This window comes from Simochromis diagramma, unplaced genomic scaffold, assembly GCF_900408965.1.
Source record: "Simochromis diagramma unplaced genomic scaffold, fSimDia1.1 OVJJ01000421.1, whole genome shotgun sequence".
NCBI classification, from domain to species: Eukaryota; Metazoa; Chordata; class Actinopteri; order Cichliformes; family Cichlidae; genus Simochromis; species Simochromis diagramma.
The window spans coordinates 5223128-5246520 of record NW_024387250.1 but is presented as its reverse complement, the minus strand read 5'-3'; the positions used below and the strand labels follow the sequence as shown (position 1 = coordinate 5246520).

The following is a 23393-nucleotide window of genomic DNA, read 5'->3' as shown; positions in this document are numbered from 1 at the left end:
TCCTTCCTGCAGCTGAACATTTTTAACTGAAACCTCACCTAAACTTGTTTGGCCTTCAAGGCTAGGAACAGCCCTTTTGAAGCTATACAAAGAAAGCTTTTGGGAATTTCCTGTGACCTCTGTAAAAACATCCACGTAATGTCTCCCACGCTCACCACTACACTGGTTTATATTCATTCTCAACTGCAGGGTGACCTAAGTCTGCTGAGGCAGACGTTCAAGGCTGAGGACTCATTGTCACGTAACCCTCAGAAATACTGAGGTTATGCAGACACATGGATATTTGCACTGGGGTGGCTGTGGTTCAAGAGGAAGAGTAGGTTATCCGCTGTTATGAAGATTGGTGGTTTGATCGTCGGCTCCTCCAACCTGCAGGTTGAACCATCCTTAGACAAGATAGTGAACCCCCGAAATTTACTTGCTTCTTAAAACCCAACAACATATTTTTTAATTCATTAATTCACAAAAATAAAATACATTAGAATCTGTCTGTTTTAAGCAATATCTACCAGTTTAATAAAAGCAGAGCTGCTCAGTGCCATTGTCTGACAGCAAGAAGATCCCAGGGTTTGAATCCCAGGGTATTTCTGTATGAAGTTTACATGCATGCCGTCGGTCTCTCCAGCTTCCTCCCACATTTGAGGGACAAGCATGTTAGGCTAATTAGTTGTTAATTGGCCGTATGTATGAATGTGTGTGTGAATGCTTGTCTCTCCTTTTGTGTTAGTCCTGCCACAGACTGGCAACCAGCCCAGTTTCACCCAACTCCAGCTGCCCCACGATCCTGAGTTGGAAAGGTAGAAGAAACAAATGGATGGATGGATGAACTGGGGCCAGTTACACTGATAGCATAGCGTAAAATAATTCTTGCAGGCACTCATATTGTGTTGGTAAAACGTTTCATATGGAGACATCCATTTCAAGACAATGTGGGTTTATATATACAGTTTTATTTGTAGTAATTTCTACATGATGAGAAAGAAAAAGGGCAACACTAGAGCTGTAGAGAAGGAAAACTGTACACTTAAATGACACACAGTGCTGCTAATACACCATGCACCATGGCATATCACAAAGTTATTTACAAAAACACAAAATATATACTGTACACCTGTACACATGCCTCTTTAGCAATGGCTATCATTATGTGAAGATATGCATAAAACTGTGATATCGGATATATTACTAACAGTCGTATATAACTACGAGGTTTGAGGCCTGTGAAGGTCCAACGTGAAGTTCAAGCCTGCTACACGTTCATGACAGGAGTCAGCTGCAGCAGTGAGCTCTGTGCCCGAATGGCACTGCTCTTCGAATGCAGTTTCTCCAGGTTCTGCAAAAAGCCTCTTCTCTTGAGGCCTTCAAGAATGACAGTGTTGCTAGACGCCAAGCTGACCCGGGTCCTGTGGAGGAAAAATACACCATTTCAGTAACGTATGTGACGTGGTCGTGCACTCCCTGCTTCTACCTACACACCAGGGTGCACGGCGAGTTCAATGGCAAAAAAAAAGAAAAAAAGAACTCCTTTCTTCCTCTTTGATTATAACATGAGTGTTTAAGTACCGCACAGCAATTATACATAATTATCATAAATGACTCCCTTCTGTTCAAATACTGGATGCTATAAGTGGCCACAAGGTGTTTGTTCAGCTTTATTGCAATTTACTCTATAAGAAAAAACATCAACTTGAGAGCATGGCCAACCGCAGACACGTAACCCAGAGGTTAACTAACCTCAGTATGGTGTTTATTCTGCCCAAAACCCCTCCAGAAATATGTGGAGGATGCAGTCTTGTGTGGGCTCACAATAGGAAAGACATGAGTCAGAGGTGTGAAAAGTAGTCAAAACTCTGACCACAAGAGATCGTGCATCTGGGTTGGGATCAGTGGATTTGTTAAGATTCAGTATCACCTCATTATCTTATTTATAAAAAACGATTTAAAGAGAGAGACTCACCTTGGAGAATCTATACCGCTGTCTCCCGTGATGCTCTGATTCTCTCCCGTTTCCACAGCTTCCCTAACGTCTGGCCCTCTAGCTCCATCGGGCATGCTCAGGGCAGCCCTGTGGGCCTGAGGTACATGCTTCTCTTCCTCCTCCTTCTTCTCCACCTCAGCTGCCCAGTGAGCAGACTCACCGTCACCTTCATCAGCCGACTTCCTCACAGTCTCTGTGTCCGATTCGATCTCGCTAGTCTGGCAGTAGTCAAAGATGCTACTGTCTCCAACTTCACATGCTTCTGAACAGTCCAAATCAAGGTCATCTTTGTGCCGTCTTTCTCCCTGGATCGCTGCATCCCGTTTTGGGCTGGATTTGCTTTCGGTTCTTGGTGATCTGATCTTCTGGTGTTGACGATGGAGTCTCCAGCTGGTGTCTTCAGGTCTGGACGGGCTGAGGGTATCTTCCCTCTGGACTGCCAGAGAAATTCGATCTGCTGACCCCTGCATTAAGGTGATTTCTGGCTGGTGAAAGTTGGATTTAAAATGGCGACTGTGTGGTCCCTGATACTTCAGATTAGAGTCTCGGTTTTGGTAAACCAGCTGGTGACCCTGATAGTCCGCACCACCTGCTGTGTACTTACTTGCATCCTCTGTAACCTCATCGTCATTCAGGCACAATGAGCTGCAGGCATCATCATCCTCCTGATCGGCTGCTCTCTGATAGAGTCTGCAGTCGTCCTCTGTAAAGCCATCAGTGTCTGTTACCAAGGCAGTGCTGTTAGATGTCAGTTCCAGCCTTTCTCCCAGGCTCATGGCTCTTTGCTCTCTGTTATTGACAGTGACAGGTCTGATCTCTTGCAGGTTCTGGGTCTCTGTAGTTTCAGAGAGCTCATTAGGCCTCTGTGTGCTGTCTTTTTGTGGGTTGGAGAGTCTGAGGGAATGTTTCCGCTGTAAAGAGGGCTTGGGCCATGGCAGATTTGGATCATATGCATTGTTTATTATGGCAAGCTCATAGGGATGGGTGGAGAGAGAGGCATTAGCACTGGAATACTGCTGGATGTTAGGAAGACTTCCAACTATATTTTGGCTGCGATCTGGCACACTGTCATATTCTGGGGCATCCTGAAAATGTTTGCTCTCTCTGTCCTCTCTCTGTCTGACCTTGTCATCTATGCGAAGCGTACTGCTCTGTGGGTAGACTGAGCTGTAGTTTAGTGGCAGCTCTCTGCTGGGCTTCGTGTCCGATTGGAAAAGAAGATCAGCACTAAAGTCCCTCTCAGGGTTGCAGTTGTATTGTTCTTCAGATGTAGTGAATTTCCCTTCATTCTCTCCATCTGCTGCCATCAGTCTGGCTCGGTGTGGGTCCCAAGATTTGGAGCGATGACTCGTTCGGTCCTTCCTCCCTGATCCCGAAGTCTTGTGCTCTTTCACCTCTCGTCTTCTGTGCTCTCTGGCAGTGGGAATTCTGTTCTCGGCTTCTTTCAGCGGGTGTGTCTGGAAAGGGTTTTCAATGCGTTTCTTATAAAGAGACTTTCCCTCAGCAGTTCCACATTCTTCCACTTGAACTGGTTCATCAACAGCGATTTCCACTCTGAGCCGCGTAGGGATCAAATCCTCCCCCTCTGGATAATTGTCCGCACATATGGAAGCTTTGTTCTTAACCTTGTCCTTCTCCTTTTCCCTGTGCTTCTCTTTGGACGAGTGGCTCCTCCTCTTGCTGCGAGAGGCTTTCTGAGCAGATCTTTTGCCTGCTCCTGCCTTGGATGAGTGATGATGCCTCAGTTTTGAAGATGCCAATACCTCAGTAGACATTCCCTTGTCAACTCCCTTATCATCTTTATCAACACCCTTGTCCAGCACTTTTTCTATCCCTCTCTCCCTTCTCTCCTCCAGCTTCTTCATGAGGACGGTATGGCGTGTCAGATTGTCCACAGTTAGCTCAGGGTTGATGCGTTTGATGATTGCATGCTCCAGATCACGGGGTAAGTTGTTCAGGTCATCCTCGTCTCTTACAGGCCACTCTTCTGGAGGGAACTGGCCTGAAAAAGATGCATACTCCTTCTTCGGTTTCTCCTTTTTTCCTCCATTCCTCCGGAACAAACTGAGCCCAAACCTCCTCCCCGGTTTATCTTTTTCTTTGCGGCTGGTGGCGTTAGTAGTGGCTGTAGTCTTGCTGATCTCACTTGCCTGACAATCTGCTGCAGTGGAGGTGGACTGATGTTGCACGGTGGGTTTGTGATCTAAAGGTCGCGGCCACTTTAAGCTTTTCCCCGTGCATTCGCTTATGGACACGGACACGGAATGCTGATCTGGGACGGTGGAGGGAGGGACAGTTGCTGGAGCAGTCATGGCATTAGTGGAAATTTGGAGGGGGCTAAAACAGCTGCAGGACTTGCAGTGGGCGACTGGGGGCGTTTGTGTGCTCTCGACGCAGATGTCGTTACTTAGCAGGTAAGTAACGGGAGGAGGTAAAGGAGCGTCATCTGCCGAAGAAGAAGTCCACCAGTTCTTCTCTCTGACCATGTTGTTGGTGATGAAATAAGTCTGTGGAGTGACGATGAAGTAGCCCTCGCCTGTGTGGTAAATCTTGCGTTCCTTGATCAGATTGCCTAAAGCGTTATAGAGGATGTCCTGAGTGGGGATGGTTATCCCTGAGACACAAAAAGGGAATGCGATTAAGGCCAAAAGAGATGAAATGCTTATAATTCCAAATCTCTAATGCATAACTGAAAACTATGAAGCTACAGCCAGCAGCCATTTAGCTTAGCCCAGAACAAATGCTGAAAACAGTTCTATGGCTTTCTTTGTTCTGGCCAAAGTACCTTGATGATCAATAGTGCATACCCGCAGATCTGTGCACTAATTGTGCATGTGAACGTTTCACGCATAAATCAGTGGTTTATTATTATTTTTTCATTCACAAATACAAATACATTTAGTAGTGCCACTGACCATGTGTACAAACAAATGAAGGCCTCGCTGTCCAAAAGCAGCATATGTCATAAAATGCTCGATAAAATGAAAAAATTAACTGCTTGTAAAGAAAAGAAAATACTGCTCCCATATTAGTATATGAGATTTATGAAACATGCACACTGACCTATTTCGTTCTTGACCATGGTGAAAAAAATAAGAAAAACTAAATAAAGTAATGCTCCAGCTGAAGTAACAGAGGTTCTTAATATAATTTCCCCTTAGACACTCACTGTGGCTCAAGGACTGGCACTTATATAGTGCCTTTCTACTCAGCTGGTAAAAAAAATTAAGACTATAAGTGTTGACATCTAGCAATGATATAATCCCTTTTAATGAAATACAAGATCATTTAATTATGAGATAAGTAAATACTGAAATATGATTAAAAGTTAAACCCTTGATTTTTCCATTTACTTAATAATTTTTTAATTTTTGTTTTCTTGAAATAGTATTTTTTTAAATTCAATTTTTTATTTAATTGTGATTCTGTGCATTTTGTAACACAGTGTTTTTGGAAAACTGCAAATAATGACCAAAAGGCAACATTATCATTATTATTATTATTGTTGTTATTATTATTATTATTATTGGTAGTAGTAGTATTGCTATTGAGTTTAAAGGTGTGTTTTAACATTTTCTAAGCATTTTCTAAAGTCTTCATTATTTCTACACACGGTCAGAGCCACTTCTAATTTTTTCATAGAGTACAAACAAACTCCACTACAAAAATACTGATAAATCGCTCATTTGTGCATGAAATTTTTATACGCACAGATTTGTGTGTGCACTGTTAGACAACGGGGTCCAATGTTCTTGCCTAACTATTCATTTCTCAAGTAAGCTGTGGCAGTATTTCATGGATTACCTGGATGAGCTTTGCTCATGTAGTTGACAAGTGAGTCTTGACTGACGGTGATCTGGGAAGAGTTCATGTCTGAGATGACTGAGCACAACACCTCAGCCAGGGGAATGAACTGGGACTGAGGAACAGGCGACATCTGCACTGGGGACAGGTCACCTGAAAAACACACACACACACACCAGCGTGGGTGGAACAGGTGGGCCTGCTGCAGGAGATATAAACACACCTGGGACAGAGGGTCCCTCTCTCTGACTTGCGCTGCCAGTGAAAACAATTCAAAGTACTGAAGTTGACATTCCTGTCCCAACCACCTCCTAAATCATGACCAAGGTGGTCTATTTATGTGAGTTATATGAACCATGCCTGACTGCTTTTGGAATTCCATGGGTACTGGGACTGACCACAGAATTCCATTACTCCCACAGAAATGACCACAGCTCTGCCTGCTGGGCAGATCAGATATCCTGCCCCCATACCATAGAGACCTACACATCTAGGAGCTGCCCCTAGACAAACATGTTACTAAACCTGAGAGACACTATGAAAAGGGGTCTTGGAAACATTTGTCTCAGCAAAAATAGTATGAAATTGATTCTTTAAATGTGCACTTCATATCACAATATCCCAGCAATCTGCACAACTTTACAGACCTTCGTTTATCGTGCAAACAAACTGTGGGAGCCTATTAAAAAGCCACAAAGCTTTCAATCATAAAACCTGAAGCTAACCAGGCATTTTAGGAAACTTTAGACCAACATGAACTTTCACACATGGAGAAGCAGGGATTAGAGGGTTGGGATCATATTGAGGGGACTCTTTAACACCATATTTATAAGAGTGGACTGAATGAAGGGGAAATGAATGGAGACTGGTTACCTCACTGGTTACATGAAAGTTTCTCATTTGGTTAATGTGTTACTGTGTTCAGAGACAAGAGGCAGTTACTAGTACCAGTGTCACGACACGCAATCTTCTTTTTCCTACAAAGTGAGGTAACATCATAGGGACAGACATTTGCAGCTCGATCTGGGTTCCAGGAAGGAAAGCAGCAAAATTTCTAGAAGATTTCTCCAAAGAGGGTGCAAAGGCCAGCCAAAACCAGAAGACATAGCATAATATCAGCAATGTTTACTTTTAGAGGGTGCTGAGTATTAATTACAGAGTAGAGTTCACATATATATGTTAGGTTAACAGTAGTGGTGGGTGGATTTGATGTGGTAATGAGTACGAGGAGAATGTGGGTTTTGCTGCAGTGGATAACTTATGTCTTGCAAACGAACATAAAAGGGGGAAAGAAATGCTTGCAATATGATCTACAATGTTGACATGCTAACAACAATGTTATCCCAGCATACAGCTTACAATCAGCCAGCTGACCAAGGGTCTCAAACCCACTGCTGATGAATGATTAGACTTACAAAGTCATGGACAGAACCTTACCCATCGGAGTGGAAAATTGGTTTTAGTTAATCATCTACACCACACCAGAGAAAGGAGTGCAAAAGATGATAAACAGGAAAAAAGAAAATGCAATCCATCAAAAATGCTACTTGAGTCCTAACATGAAAACTTGAGTGTAAAGTTAACACACACAAACACACACACACAACTAATTAAATTCAGCTACGTGACCACTTGGAACTTTTGGAGACTGCTTGTGTTGACAACAGTGTTTTGTGTATAAATGTCACACTTGTATGACTGGGTGATTTCCTCATCAGCCCTGGGGCATTCATTCAAAAGCACTGCCAAGCTCACCACGTGATGTAAGCTAAACATTTACAACCCTCACACTTGAACCACTTTTGTCTGAGGCAGGGAAAATATACAGCTAATCAAATATCTGCTATAGTAAAGAATGAGAACACGCATACGTATCACACACATGATGACAGATGCAGGCAAGTTTACAAAAAAAACTATTCTTTCAAGAGCAACGTGTCATTAGTCAAAATCACTTATTTTTCATCTCAGCGCTTGCATTACGACCACAGAATGTTTTGACAGATTTTATATGGGAAAAAATGACTTAATCAGTGTGTACAATCTACCACACGACCATAAATGTAATCCAGTGTTAAAATATGTGATATGAAATTACATATTGGTACAATTAAAACATTTTGGCTTCTTTGCATATATAAACATGAAAACTAAGGTTAAGATCGGGTTAAGACTTAAACTTTTTACAAAAAGGGAAAGAAGTTGGAAAAAGACCCTGCATAACAGCTTTTAGCCACACAAATGAATAATAAGTAGCCTAAAAGCACTGTTAACATAATATTTTAATCACTACAAATGGTCCTGCGTTTCAGTTAATTTAAAAAAAAAATGGAAGGAATATGTGAAACTAAAAAAGTAACAAAACAATTATCAGCACATGGGGTTCACTTAATGCTCGTAAGGTTCACAGGCAGAGGTCTTTCTTTGCAAAACTGATCCTATGAGGGATTGTAAAAGAAAATAAAAGCTGCCTTCCCCCAGCTGAGACAAGACATTAAGCTGTCTAAACCTCAGAGTGGATATCTCAACAGCGGTCTCCCTGGCAGTGAATTAGTGCTGCTGACTTAGCTCCTGATTGTCGTTAACTTCCTATAGGAATGTCTGGCAGGCTGTCTGCATAGAAACCACATACAAACACAGTCAACAGTGAAAATGTCAGCAAGGTTAGAGTGGGAGGCAAATAATTAACATCCTAATCAGAGGGAATCAACAAACTAATCTTCTCTTTGCACAGAGGTAATTTCAGTGGATTGATTGTTATCCTCTTCGATCGTGTCCTGGTTTAATGCATGATATCCTATAGGACCCATGCTATTACGATTTGTTCTTCTAAAGAGGCTAAATGCAAATATATTCATGCAATAGGTTTGTTACATGCAATGAATTCCAACTACATTGAAATGCTGGTGCAAGACATGACAAAAAACACCTGTAGGAGTTCAGATGTGGGAAATATTGCTGTAATAGAAGGATGGGGCCGGCTGAGGATCCGTGTTTATTGAGTCTAACATTAGCAGGCGTGACTGTCGGAAAGGTTCAGCGTTGTAACCGCCTCCTCTCCAGGGGGAGCGGATCTCTGTGTTGCTGTAATCCAAGACCGGGCCACCGACATTAAACCCTTTGTCATACACAGCATGAATACCCGGCTGGGCACCATGGCAACCGAACCCTGTGTCATAAGGGCGAGACAGGGAAAATAGCAGCTTGAGAATCAAAACGGGGACGAGCATTGTGTTAATGCCAATTAACAGAAGGAGTAGCAGGTCGATATAACCTTGTAAAAGGGTTATCTGCTCTCAGCTTGTATAAAATGTGGAATATTGGTTTGTGCAGCTCTCTGCAACCTTCAAGTTTAAAAACATTTTTTTTTTGGGAATGAATTAAATTGAGCTAATCTGAGCTAATTCTTTTTCTGTGAAAATGAAAGTTTTCACATACCTGCAGAGATGCCTGTGAAAAACACCCTCACTGTTTTCATATACATTAAAAGGGTAAGTAGCAGCCAGGTGCTACTAATCAAATGCACTTGATTTATGGATGGAGCACCTATACGAATGCCCTCAAAGTTTGCTAATCTGCAGCATTCAGGTGTGTGTTTGTGAAGTTTGCCAGCCTCTTCTTTCTAAAAATTAATATGGCAGCATGACTTAGGCTTGTAAAGTTGAATCTGAACAAACCACAAGACTTTAGACAGACATTTAAACAGATTAGACCAAAGTGGAGATGTTTGGCCATAATGAACTAGATCACATCTGGTGAAAATCCAAACACAGCATATCAACACAAACACGTAATACCAGTTGTCATGTGCGGAGGTGGCGGCGTGATTATTTGGGTTTGTTTTGCAGCCACAGGACCTGAGAATCTGATGTAACATAAACTCCTGTGGATATCAAAGTAATGTCTGACAGCTCAAGCTGACCTGGCTGAAACTGGGCAGCAGTTGAGCTGTTGATTGTTTAGTAGGACAATGATCCCAAGCACAGCAGGAAATCAACAACAACAAAACAAAGAATCACAATGGTCCCGTCAAAGTCCAGTTAAACTCTGGAGCTCAACTTGATTGACAACTTAAGAGAGCTTTGCATAAACAAATGCCTGCAAACATTAATGAATTGAAAGAAGAGTATGCTAAAATTCCTCCATAAAAATGTAAGCCTGATAAAGTCGTACAGAAAAAAATATGTATTTATTCGAATGTTTACAGTCCTGAGAAAGCTCTTTTTTCACACGATTGTTCATGCAGATACACAATCTATAAGCAGTGGGTTTTTGGTACTGGAAACTTTCTGATTTCCATTTGAAGTCCGGCCACAAGCAAGAAAACAACTGAGAACAAAGGAGGGTAGGCATCTGCTGAAATGCATCACCTCGCAGTCTCTTTAATTTATCTGCATTATCTGCTGAAATGGAAATCTTTGACCACTTACTACACTGGCAGCACAGAAAGTCCAGAGAGGTCTGCTGGGTTAACCCGCAAAAGAGCAAGTCAGCAGACTAGCCAATGGATTTCCAGATTGCATATGGCAAAAGTTGAATCCACTGCACTTGGTGCTTGACTCATACTAAAGGCTTACAGGTCATGACACTGGAGTCTCTGTGATACTTACGTCTTGCCATTTTATTGAAATGAGCTATGATACACAGTCATATATAAATATGCAGAAAGAAAAACAGTTTAAGCAATGTTATAGTTATCCTTTCCATCTTGTTCCTACAGGAATAGGAGCATGAGTTTCTTTCTCAGGGGTGCAATGCTTAAATCACATGCTGGTTTGTATTAAAATAACTTGAAATTAAAAGATCATTGTGATTTTATATAACGAGCCTGATTTTTGTTTCATGAACAGCATTAACCACAATATTAAAATAAAGCGACAAAGTCCACACTATGATTTCTGCCCCTTGCAGACCTAAAAAACATTCTTCCAGTGTCATAAGTTTTCCATGTGAGAATAAACTGCTGCCTGGGGAACAAAATGAAAAATATCTAAAGCCGACTGTTCATATTGCAGCAATGACTGACAGAGACCTTCTCTCCTCGATCCCCACTGAGATACTTTTGGCTGCTGACACTAATCAATACCACATGTATTCACAAGGCTCACATGGTGTTTGCAGACCTTAGAGCCTCTTGAGTCTCATTTCATACGTGATTGCATTACCTTAAGTCTCTTGGAGTAAAATACTGCACCACACCGTAAAGCACATGCTGCAGACCTGCCATAAATTGCACCACTGTCAAACTATCTCTAAATGATCTTTACTCAGTGCAAAGAAGGCAAAAATCTTCTGTTTATGGACTTCTCAATCAGTGGACGTGCCATAAATTAATAGCAATATTCAAAGACTAGAAGCACCTAACTTTATGAAACTCACTAATATGATCAAACATGTTGGTTTCTGCACAATGCAGAAAGAAAACATCACAAGTATGCACAGACAATAGAGCCCATACATTTTCAGAAACACAGAGCAAAAATTAGAACGATTAATTAAAAAAAAAGTCTCACAACAGCTTGTATATCATTTAACATTTCAACCGTTTAGCTGACATTTTAATATTTAATGATATTTTGCCAAGAAGTGAAACTCTAGCAAAGTCTTCCGTTCCTGATCATCACCAGCCCTCGATAACAAAAAACATGTGATGTACTGGCTTTAAGTTATGCCTTGGAACAGTACAACAAGATTCCTGTAAATATAAACAGACTGCACATTAATGTGAAATATTGGTTATTATCCTGTATGCCCATTAGTCACACTGTTGTAGTGATGGAAATGTTTATTGGACTACCAATAAATATATGAAATATCTTAATAATATTTGTATGGATTGCCATGACATTTGAGGCTAAAAGTGCATGAGAATTTTTCTCTAGTGTCATCATTTAGCAAATGTCTGGAGCTTTTACTAAAATGTCTGAATAACAACCGGATGGTTTGTTACACAATGTCACAGCAACAATTTTTCTTCCAACACTAAAACTTTAGCTTGTCCATGTCTTTATTTGCCCAAATACCCGAAAACTAACCGCAGTCCCATCAGCCTCAGGTATTTTTATGTTTTCTGCTAATGTGTAGTTGTTAGCATGTAAGTTAAACTAGCTAACAGCTAGCTAACATTAACACGTTAGCTTTGTTTTCTACTGTACTACTTCTACTGATAACATTTAGCTCTGCCTCACAGAGCTGGCTCATAGGGTCTTTGTTTAACCTCAAACACAAAAATAAAATAAAGATAACCTGAAATTCACTAAAACTGTAAACCCTTGAATGGCCACTTAAAGCTGTATTCAGAGCCTAGCATGTCAATTATTTTCACTGAAATTAAATGTGTTTACAGCCTTGTAAAAGAAATATATTTGACCTTTAACTGAAACAATAAAATTAGTCTGAATTTCATTGCCACTTAAATAGTAAATAAACTGTTATCTGTTTCTGCGCAGTGCTATCATATGCCATACAGTTATAGCTTGCTAATTGAATTTTCTGTTTCAAGTAGTTGCCACATCTATTTAACAATCACAAACAGCTGGCCAGTACATTGCAATAAATTTGAGTTAGTGCAGATGAGTGCTACTCATCTGCACTAACTGCACATCTCTTCCCATTAGAGGACTGGACTTAACTGTCTGTACTCTGGTTGTATTCCTACGTGAAAGCAAGGTTACTGAGCACGTTTGTGGAGGAATTTGTGAATTTCTCCATCAGAGATTCTGGTTGGACTTTGATTGTACGTAATGAATGTGAATTTCTTTGAATGTAGATGGAACAGAAGACAACAGATTTGTTATTTTAGCGATTTATCAAAGTCAATCACTCTGTCATGACTAAACAGAGCATATGTAATTACCAAGTTGACTCAACTGTAAACTCATAACAGACCAACTCAGTCCTATCGCTATCACAAAGTCACTTTGAAGATGGCAACTGAGTACGAGAGGTCACACACCTGATTCCTATCCCCTGTGGATGCAACCATTTCGAAGGCAACAAGACTGCAAATGTGTGCAGTAAACTTGCAATCGTTTTGGTTGCACCGCAACTACCGTTTTCCTATAACCAGGCTCGAAAGCATTAGCTCTTAACTTAGCACTCCAACCTCTTAATTAAATATGGTAACTTTTGGCTCAAAAATCAAGATTTCAAAAGCCAAAAATGTCAAATTGACCAATTCACACCAATGAGTTACATAACAGTTACTACATGAATCTTTTATATACAGCCTTTAATGAATGACCCCATAGTTTGGATCATTGAAGGCTGCTCAGTGTGCACCAGTCCCTTGCTTCCTGAATGTTTTCTGTCCTTGAGCCGAGAAGCACCTGAGCTGTGTTGTACGCAATCTACTATTGACCTTTCATCTTTGCACTGCTGCAGGTAAAATTTAACTCAAATTTTAGGTATGATTTAGACAGTCCCTCATTCAGTAGCCCTCTAGGAACACATACCACTCAAAGACGCCCACCGTCTTATCTCATCCTGCTATCGTCTAATCTTGTAGGCTCCAGGAGGCAAACAGGATAATCTTCTCTCTCCCTCATTAAAGACACACAGCATGGCATTCAGCGAGATCTCAAAGCCTGCCCCAACAGACTAAAGTCATTCCTTATCTCTTCCTCACTAAGTCAGTTTAACTATGTGCTACAGTAAATCTGCTAACTGTACATGCAAGATTCAGTCAACCTTGGTGACACAATGTCAAACATTTTGTCAGATTTCTAATTTATGTGCTAAATTCCCACCCGTCCCTTTGTCCTTGGTATTTTGGACAAGCAGGGCTCCGTGACCCCGCCCTTGCCTTCCTTCCTATACATGTGTGTGTGCTGCACTTTTTAAAAGTGCTTTATGAGTTTGTGTCTTTAACTCACATAAGAACACAGATGTGGGCGTTGCAGTTAAATGGCCCAATAAACTGAGTGAAAAGATCCCTTCAGAAAGCAATCACAGAGCAAATATCCCAGCAATGAAACCTCTCCCAGTGTGGCGACACTGCGCTTTCACCCCAAAAGCCTAGCATTAAGCAAAAACGTCAATGAAATAAATATCTATTATAGAATTTGCCGTAAAATTACCATCCATGAGCTTCCTGTGTCTAACACATCAAGCTATAAATGCTGAGCCACTGGGCATTTTACAGCTTTATTGATTGATTCCTCACAATAAAACCTGCATTTTAGCCCAAACATTTAGCTGCATTAGGTAAATATGTAATCTGACCTATTCATGGTTCAGAATCAGAGAGTGCAGTGCAAGAGAGGAATCAAGGTGGGAGAAAAAAGGTCAAATCTGGACTGTGTTTGCTTGTTTTCTTTGGGAGGGGGGGTTGGTACATTAAAATTGCAATTTAGCCCCTTCATTGGCATACAAGCACTGCAACATCTTAAAATAAACAGCTGAATAAAAGCTGATAAAAGTCAAAACATCTCGACTAAAGAAAATTCATGAGCTAAAACCATGAGCAACGAAGAAAAACCCAGGCTGGGTTTGTGTTGTCCCACATCACCATAGAAACCTTTACTGTGGCAGCGACGTGCCACGTCCAATACAAAAACAAAGAAAAAGAAGAAACAGCAGCAAAAGTGTCGTTTCTGTAACAGCCACAGTCTCGAGACAAAGTTTGCCAAAGCGGGCCTTTGATATTTAATGTATGTTGGCAAGTAAGCACAAAGAGCCTGTGACTAAGCTTCTCAAACTGTCATTCACCGAGCTCAAAAGATCTAGTGGTTTATAGTGGGTCACCGCAAATCTTGCTTGCAAATCCCTGCAGCTGTAATGGCATAAAATAATGCTTTTACCGTCTGATTCACAAGAAGAACAATTGGAAAAGCAATCCTGCTCATAAAAGTGACCTGGCACTAAGCTAGTGAGCAGGAACCCCATCATCACGTTCTGGTGAAATAGGAAACATACCTGACCAGGTGTTTAACAGCAGACCTCAGGTAAACAGGGCTGTATTTTATACCAAAAACATCTTAAGTGTAGCATGATTTCAATTTATGCCAATGCCATCAGACAGAGTTAAAGCACAGCTTTACCGACAATTTATTTTCTCAATCTTTCACTTCATACCTCTTCAGACTAAGTGGACCACACCGCCACGTTTCTGGTTCTCATCTGCTTTGATGAACTTGAACATTACCTCCGAGTCTGCCGGATCCATTTCTGTGCCACAGTACCTTTCCTTTGTTCTTTAATGTATAAAAACTAGTCCTCTGCAGTGTCTCTGGCCAAATTGGTCCCATTACCCTGAGAAACTATTCATCTCGGCTTTGTTCCAGCCCACATCTGAAGTGTTCAAGGCAAAACTATTATATTTCCTCTTTACAGAAAATGCACAGTTAAAGACGCATACCAGAGATTATTGTTGCACTTTCAGGGGGACTTTTTTCCATTTCAAAAGAAGGGTTACAATTATTTACACATAAGCTAACATACTCGCTGGTGCAAATGACACCACCAGAGTTGAAGAACTAGAGCAGAGCCATTTTACTTAAAAAGAAAAATACCTATATTGCATCTTGTTGCAAATTTTATTGGGTGAATGCTGAAGGCATTCAACCTATTGAGTTTGTTTCTTTATTCTTTGCTGCTTAACTATGGCCACAGTTTTGGTGCTATTTTCACCACTCAAGTTTTAAACTGCTCTGCTATTTCTGCTAATGCCAGCTATATCCTTTGGTGCTCATAACGTTTATACTTTTTAAAATATTATGCTTTTTAACATTTCAACTGGCCATATCTCCTAAACCGTGGACTCCAGACACATGAGTCTTGTGCCAATATATCTTCAGACACTCCTGATGCTCATGGTGAAAGAATTTTTTTTTTAAGTTTACCGTTTTCCCATTAATTATGTTTGTTTCAGAAATCTGTCCTTCTCTCAGATTTCAAACTCTGGAATTGAAGCCGTTTTTTCTCTCGTCATGTCTCTCTCTGGGATGACTGCCGGTTTGCCTCACTGAGATGAGCAAGTGCCCTGAGAACGAGTAACGCAGGTTCGAATCCTATGGCTGTTACTGCATGTCTTCCCCGCTCGTGCTGCCTTTGCTTTCTTGACACTCTTTAGTGTACCCTTTCAAATAAAGCCATCTTCAGCAGACAGTTTTCTTTTTTCAGCAGATAATTACGCTTTTTCAGCTGTTTTCAGCACATATTTCCGCTACATGGCATTCACCTGGCATTTTTGCAGTTAATGCAACTTTTTCTAGTTTTTTATTTATGATCTATTTTTTTGGCACGAAAGCCTTAAAGGCTTTAACTTCTTTATATTAAAAGATTAGCATCAAGTACCCAACTGATTCTCTTGGTGCTCCTGGTATTCAGTATGAACCTGTTAAGCCTGATGGTTATTAGGTTACCCATAAGGACTAGCACAAAACAATACTACTGAAAAAAATCATTGGGTCTGAAAACCTTCTGCTGTTAAAGCAAATGTAAAACACTTGACTGAATACGCCTTTGTGCAAAAAGGAAGAAAAAAAATATTGCATCGCTTTGTAATTTAATTCTGAGACTGATAAAAAAGATAAATATATGCATATATTTCAATGAAAGAGCTGATTTCTTCAAGATAAGACAAAAAGTCACGGTTTAGCCAGATGTTTGGCCTCAAAGTAAATGCACTCAGTGAGGAATGCATAAGGATACGTTTAAATAATACCTCGTGTTTAACCCTAAAGTAGTAATGTAACTAAGAGGCAGTTCAATTTCCAAAATTTTATAACATCATTTAACATTTTTTGTTCAGCATTCGAGGGCATGCATCCAGAAAGGAAATCCTATCTTCTTTGTGTATCAGTCTGGCTTCGGATCAAGACAAACATAGCACCAGCTTAGCCATTACCTTATGTTGGACCTCTGCTGGAAAAAATCAAAGACACTGCTGTGATGTTTCCGGATACTTAACTAGCAACTGATTCAGTCACTGATTCACAGATGTTTTCAAGACTTTCAGACTGTGATCCAGCTGTGTGGGGATGGTTTTGCAACTATTTTGCATACAACTATCACTGTGGAAAGAAGTGTCCCGGTCTTTTGTGTGTTTAACAAACGGTGTACCCCAAGGTTCTTTCTTAGGATTCCTCTATATTCAGCATTTACTCTTAATGGCCCATTTTAAAGACCTGTACAGTATATTGCTTTGCATTTTTCTGACACTTTGCCAAGCTTGGAGCTCAGACAAAGACAGGAGGCCCTAAATCTCCAGCTTGTCTTCCTGAAAGATCTGGGTATTTTCACTCCTACTCCATACATGTGACATTTCCCCACTGACACCCCACCACAAAAACATATACACCCAGCATCGAGGAATATTTTCAGCAGATCCACACATTAATCATGAGTGATAGTAGTCATTGGTTGCAGATGAAACCCATTTCCTCTCGTTTAAACTGAGCTGAAGGTGCAGCAGATTCCAGTGTTTATTATCCCAGCGTTTGGAGCACAGCTCCCATCCACTATCCACCATGTGATCCATCACTCCACAATGGCCTTAAAATCATCAGCTCTGTCGTAGTTTCTTGGAAGTATCTTCCACTCTTGAAATTCAATAACACAGCACCTTGCTATTACTGAACCAATGTTAGCATACCTTTGCATGTATTACTGCTACATGAAGCAAAGAAAACATCCTGTCAGGAAACTGAACATTAATAGTGATGCAGAGTTTAATGCAATGTAGTCTGACCCATTTGTCTGACCGGAGACTGAATAAAGATAACTCCACCAAGGGAAACCTAAGCTGTTACTGACAGGGTGCATAAGCTCAGGGATGAAGAGGAAACTCCTTAACTGTTATTGTTGGCATTGGTCCACTCAGCCGCTGCGGGTGAGCCCAGTGTTTGGGTCGATGCAGAGGCCGACATGCCTGATTCGCACCGGGGTTAGCTTCCTGCTTAATGGGAAAGGATGTGGCAAACAAATGATGTGGCAGGACTGCATGCACATGCAGAGTCCTTCATACACACACACGGAGGGTCACATCTGAGAATACAGGTCAAGGTTTTTGAATTATTTGCTAAGCTATTTTTGCAGCCACAGGAACTAAAAAAAAATGTTGTAGATAAATGTACAAAAATATCTCGCCAAAAGCAAAATCAGTAAAAGTGATTGTAAAAGGCTGCATCCTAATCATCTTACATTAATAATGCAATTTGAAACTTAAATAATATGCACAAAAATCACAGAGACTCCTTTCAAGTTACAATTTAATTAATTTCCCTTTAAACTGGTTATTTATAGATATGAATGAGGCCAGAAGGCACTTCAAACATGCAAATACTACCAAAACCATTGCCCTATTTTGCAATTTTAGGGAAAAAGATTCAGTTTAACACTAGAATTTAATGGAATTTTCCTTTCTTAATACTCCAATTCAGCACTTGTTACAGATCCTGCAAACTGCATCTACAACATGCGTCATCTCTCATGTTGGCAGTGCAATGAGATGTTTTCTGACCTACCAAACCAACATTTATGGCAGATGTTAAAACATTCACACAGCTGATTGGTATACAAATAGTTTTAAATTCATACCTTAGGACCTCTTTGAAAGCACGGCCACTGTCATAAAACTGAGTTTGAACAACAAAGATAAATGTGATTATTCGTTATAAGCTGATCAAATTTCAATAGGTGGTCAAAAGGAAGTTTGCTTTAGCCGACACTAATGGTTAACTTATGGCAATGATTGACACTGTTGCAGGAAGGGATAAAAAACTAAATAGCTGGATAGAAGTAATAATGATCACCTGACACTGAAATAGCAAGCTTAAAGTAATAGTTTTAATTAAAAAAAAAAAAAGAATAAACTTAAATAAGAGGTTGAAATTGTTATCTAAAAGTAGACCGTTAAACTGCAAAATATAGTGAATGAATAGCAATAATGTTACCAGTAATATTGATCAATGCAGGCCTGACATGTCCATTCACAAGTGCACATTTGTAACCCGGTGGGTAAAATACTGAGACGTAAGCAGAAACGCAGTGAGCAAAGAACACCTGGATACTGTTTAAATGTATGTTTCTTTCTATAAAACCCTCTGAAACTAAATAACCCCGAGGTACCTTGTTAGCAAGAAGGCTGTAACCTTTGACCTGTGCTGCTTAGTTAGGACAGGGTGGGCCATTTAGGGGCGGGCAAGGGGGTGTCATGGTTAATAAGCTAACATCTGGAAGAGTTATGACTATTAGCGGAGCGCTTTGAGACTCTGACAAAATACCCCCATGAAAGGAGAAACCCCTGGTGTGAAAATACAACACTTTCAAGTGAAAAGTAAAGGGCAAAAATGAGACTTGCATAGCTGCAAGCTCAGGAAATGATCTCAAGAGTAAATGAAGCATTTCAGGAATGCATCACCACCTCATGGTATGGCAAGTTAAATGAAACATATCATTTAAAAAAAGAAACTTGGCTTAAAAAGAGCAGCTTAGTCATGCCTTACAGTGCTCAAAAAATGACACAGATGTGCTGAAAAGTAGCGATTTCACCGACAAAGGTGAGAAGACTTGTTTACGCCTGTGTTCAAAGGAAAGAAGGTTTGCAGAGACTGACAGTAGAAAGGATACAGAACACTTCATTACACCGGTGGCTTACTCCATATAAATGTTTGAGCCTGTGTCTCCATGCTCATCCTGCTGCGGGGACAATAGTGACACGCTAAATAATGCAGAACCAGCTAAAAGTCATTACCGAGCCTCTGGTTTCAAAGGGACAGCTGGAGTGGTTTACCACTGAGAATTAAAGCCTTTGGGGAAATTTGTAGTTCTTTGTTTTGTTTTTTATGTTTTTTTAAATTTAAACAAAGCCAACAAAGTGTTTGGAGCATTTTAATGAGCAATAAGAAGCTACAATTGGATTAAATTAAGAGTTGTACTTTTTGGGGGAGTAAAAAAAACTTTTTTACCCTCTTACTGAGAATTTCATGACACTGGCTTCCTTTTAATTACGGAGAAAGAGTAAGGAGAAGCAAGCCTGCTCATCCTGAAGTTTGAAAAGATTCTTAAAAGTACCCACAAACTGATGTGCTTGTTTGTTTCATCTGGACTGTTTTAGGCTTTGTCTTTATGCAAGTCTAGATAAACCACTCTAGCTCCACAGTTAAAGTATAGAGCTAATTATCGAATGCTTTGCTCAAGCACGTTTAACCCACAACAGGCATTTTCCGTTAAGGCAACTCACTGATTGAAAATAAACCGTCCCTTTAACAAAAAACAAGCTGTTAAGGTGGTGTAAAAAATCTCCAGATCCCACAGTCTTGTTTTTTTCCCCTCTTGATTACAACTCCATTTTGATGTAGTTCCAGATCACCCTTTACTGGAATAGTCTTTAAAAACTACAGCTGTGGTGCTTTATCCAGCTCCACATATTAAGCATCATAATACCTGCAGCCATTTCAATAGATGTTATCCACACAAATTGTAGTAAATATAGCACATGTCATAAATGGGTGATAATTTGAGGTACTGTAACTGCGCTGCATTTCCAGTAAACTAAATCCTCACACTAGTCATAAGTGAGATGGTTTTACAGTGCTATTATCCTGCAGAAGGACACTGGATGAAGAATGAGAGAATGCCCTGCAGACAAGAGTTAGTTTAATCAGAGATCCTCAGTTCCACTGGGTCCATTGCCCACGTTAATAACACTCCATACCAACTTCTCACACTGATTGTTTACCTCAGTCTAACCTCACCACGATCCCCGTCCTCCACCCCGCCTTTCCAGTGCGTCTTCCTTTAGAAGAAGCCTGGGAGTGGGTGAGTGTGTGATGGGACCACAAGCCAATCTCTCTACACTGAGACTATCAGCACAGATAACCAGGCAGGACCATCTATGTCACCTGCATCTCTCTTTCTTTGTCTCTTTTTAGACTATCTTAACTAACTTTGCCTACATCTGGTTAGCTTCAGCTGAGCATCTCTTAAATTAGGCGTTCCTTACACACAAAAAACTTCCACACTGCAGTAAAGTCTGAACCTTCCTCTGAGCTGAGAAAGGAAATAGGGCTATTTGAAATTCACTGTAGCCCATAACTTATAACATTTTGTGTTTTCGAGCTGACATATTTATATCAGGACAATGTCAAGGCCTTAAGTCCATGCCTGATATCAATCTAGGAGTCTGACTTCCACAGTCCCACACTGGCCATGAAACGGAGGGACATTAATCCTGGGCAACAGAAAAGCGGCTGCGGTCGGCAGGCAGTCGCTCAGTGATTCACTGCTGACCAGCTCTCAGCGAGAAGACTGTAAACCAGGCTCTGACAACCTGCCAGAGCTTATTTCCATACAAATTTCTGCGGTGTGAGGAGAAGGATTTGTTAAGGATGAGAAGGAGGTGGTATTTCCACACGCAGACGTGTTTGCATCTGCTGTGGAGAACACATTCGAACACGAGCTCACGCATGAACGTGCACACCTTTTGGGCCGTGCATAACAATAGATGCAACATCACCTTTGGCCCATGTGGTGTTTGTTTGTCAGGGCCAGGAGGGGTTGCTCAGTGGGATGGCATGTCAGCCTCCACCCTCTCCCTCTCTCAGTCAGTCCACGCCCTCCCAGGGTCTCCCTCTGTGTGGTCTCTTCCTCCCCTTCACATTCCTTCATTTGCTTGTCTGTGAACTGCTCAGTCTCGCAGAGCTGACACACTGACACAAAGTCAGCAGGTAAGACAGCAGAAGGCACACATCCAGACAAAAGGCACTACTCTGGAGACAGACCGGGAAACGTCAGTACCGCAAGCAGCCGGGAAGCTGTTGGAAGGCAGCTGCAACACTGGGACACTGCCCGAACAGCCAAGATTTGGAAAAACACCTTCTACACCCTTTGGAGATTTTAACTTTCATGTCATAATTGTGTAATTTTAAAAGTGGTCAAGTATTAGTCCCCACACATTTATTTGTAAAAACCTACAGATTAAAGTAAGGAGGGAAAAAAGAACGTATCTGTTAAGAATAAGGTCATTAGCTCTAAAATCCACACAAGGTTGTCGTTTTCTCCAGGGGTCAGTGCTGTCAGACATTTACAGCCTGTGAGATCATGCTATAGGAGGCTGCATAAAGGTTTCTGCCCCATTTCCATTGTTTCTGTGTCGCTATATGCTGCTTTAAAGCACAGCCGGAGAAGAGGGGGGCAATTAGGAGCAATTACAGGGAGGTTTGTTAACAAGCTGGGGTAAACATATGACTGTATCAGTAACAGAGGAAGGACGGATTTGGGATGCAGTTCTCCCAAACACACCAGACATTTGAGGGGTTTGATGGGTGGGGTGGGGGTCTAGTTAGAAACATAGTCTTCCAAGCAAACTGAACAGATCAAAGTGATGAAGCAGGCAACACGTTGTCTCTTTAGAGATCCTACCTACAATAATAAACCTAAAATAATGTAAACTCCACTTTTACTGCTACAACTTCTACAACTTGTGGAGTTCCACTGCGCCAGCTCTGTGTCAGTCACACTTTACAGCTTTCACACATTTGTCTCAGGGTGGTAAACGTGTTGTTGGTGGTGTGATTACAATAAAGAGCCCCTTTAAAGAAAAAAACACCTTGTGCCATTACATGAATAGAAGCTGTTCACTGCGCTGAATGAGTCCTATCACCTTATTTGCATTGCAAACGGGACAGTGGCGTATACACACGTTCTGCTGCTTCTACCTTAATACTTTCAAGTGTGTTTTGTGGACATTTCGCTCACATACCGACAGCTTTAATGATAAATCCCTTCGGTGACCTCAAAGCCCTGCGCATCCACGCTTCCCTCAGCACCTCCAAGTTGCTGGCGTTGCCTTGAATGAAAAGCACGAAGTTTTCCATCCATCCCTGAAAGTACACCTCAGCTATAGCCTTGACCAGTCTCTTATTCCAGAAACTTCGCGAGTTTTGCGCTTTAAAGTCATCGAAAATCTCCTGACCGCTCGCACCGGTGCCGCCGAGTTTCCCTCCGCCGGCGCGCACACTCTCCTCGTCCGGGCCGAAAACTACAGCCAGCGAAGCTGCTGAGAGCTGAACAAGTCGCTGCTGGTGAGACATTTTAAAGCCTTTTTATGGGCTCCGGAGACTCTCGAAATCAAAACGCACGCGTTAAAAGGAAGTTCTCTCATCCAAAAGTCCAAATAAACACCGATTTTTGCCTCGCATTCCTCCGGTTGCGCGTCTGAATCCTGCAATGTGTGAACCGGAGGCGCAGAGGACGTCCGACTGGTTTCTCTCGGCTACGGTGACGGTGGCAGAAGGAGGAGGACTCACCAGCCTGCCTCCGCCGCTGCTGGGACCTACAGGTGGACCTCCCACCGACTGTTCGCAGGTGTGTGCGTGTGTTTTGCTTGCCAAACAGAGTTTACCAAAATAATACGTCAGAGTGCTCCCAAGATTTATGCAGGAGGAAGATTTACCTGCAGTCCTACAACGAGAAAGAAGCTCAGGGTCTCAGAGGCACCCCTGCAAAAACCCTGCGTGGGCTATTTTACATTGTACCTTTGCGTTTTTTTCTATCCTCACCTTTCCATTTGACTTTCTGGTTTTTCATTGTTAAAGTTGGTGATTCCTAAACAACCAAGATTTTTTTTAAATTTATCTTTAAAACAAGCACAAAGCCTCCCCGGAAA

General features: G+C 41.3%; 1 protein-coding gene across 1 annotated transcript; it reads right to left on the bottom strand.

Moving 5' to 3' along the window:
• Positions 1–952: 952 nt before the first annotated feature.
• On the bottom strand, positions 953–23076 carry stox1 (storkhead box 1). The gene is made up of 4 exons (XM_040001064.1): positions 22488–23076; positions 5783–5935; positions 1958–4592; positions 953–1403 (listed from the first exon to the last, which is right to left on the bottom strand). The coding sequence occupies exons 1-4, from the start codon at positions 22816–22818 to the stop codon at positions 1250–1252; spliced, it is 3273 nt and encodes a 1090-aa protein (XP_039856998.1). The 5' UTR covers positions 22819–23076; the 3' UTR covers positions 953–1249.
• Between the last annotated feature and the right edge of the window lie 317 nt (positions 23077–23393).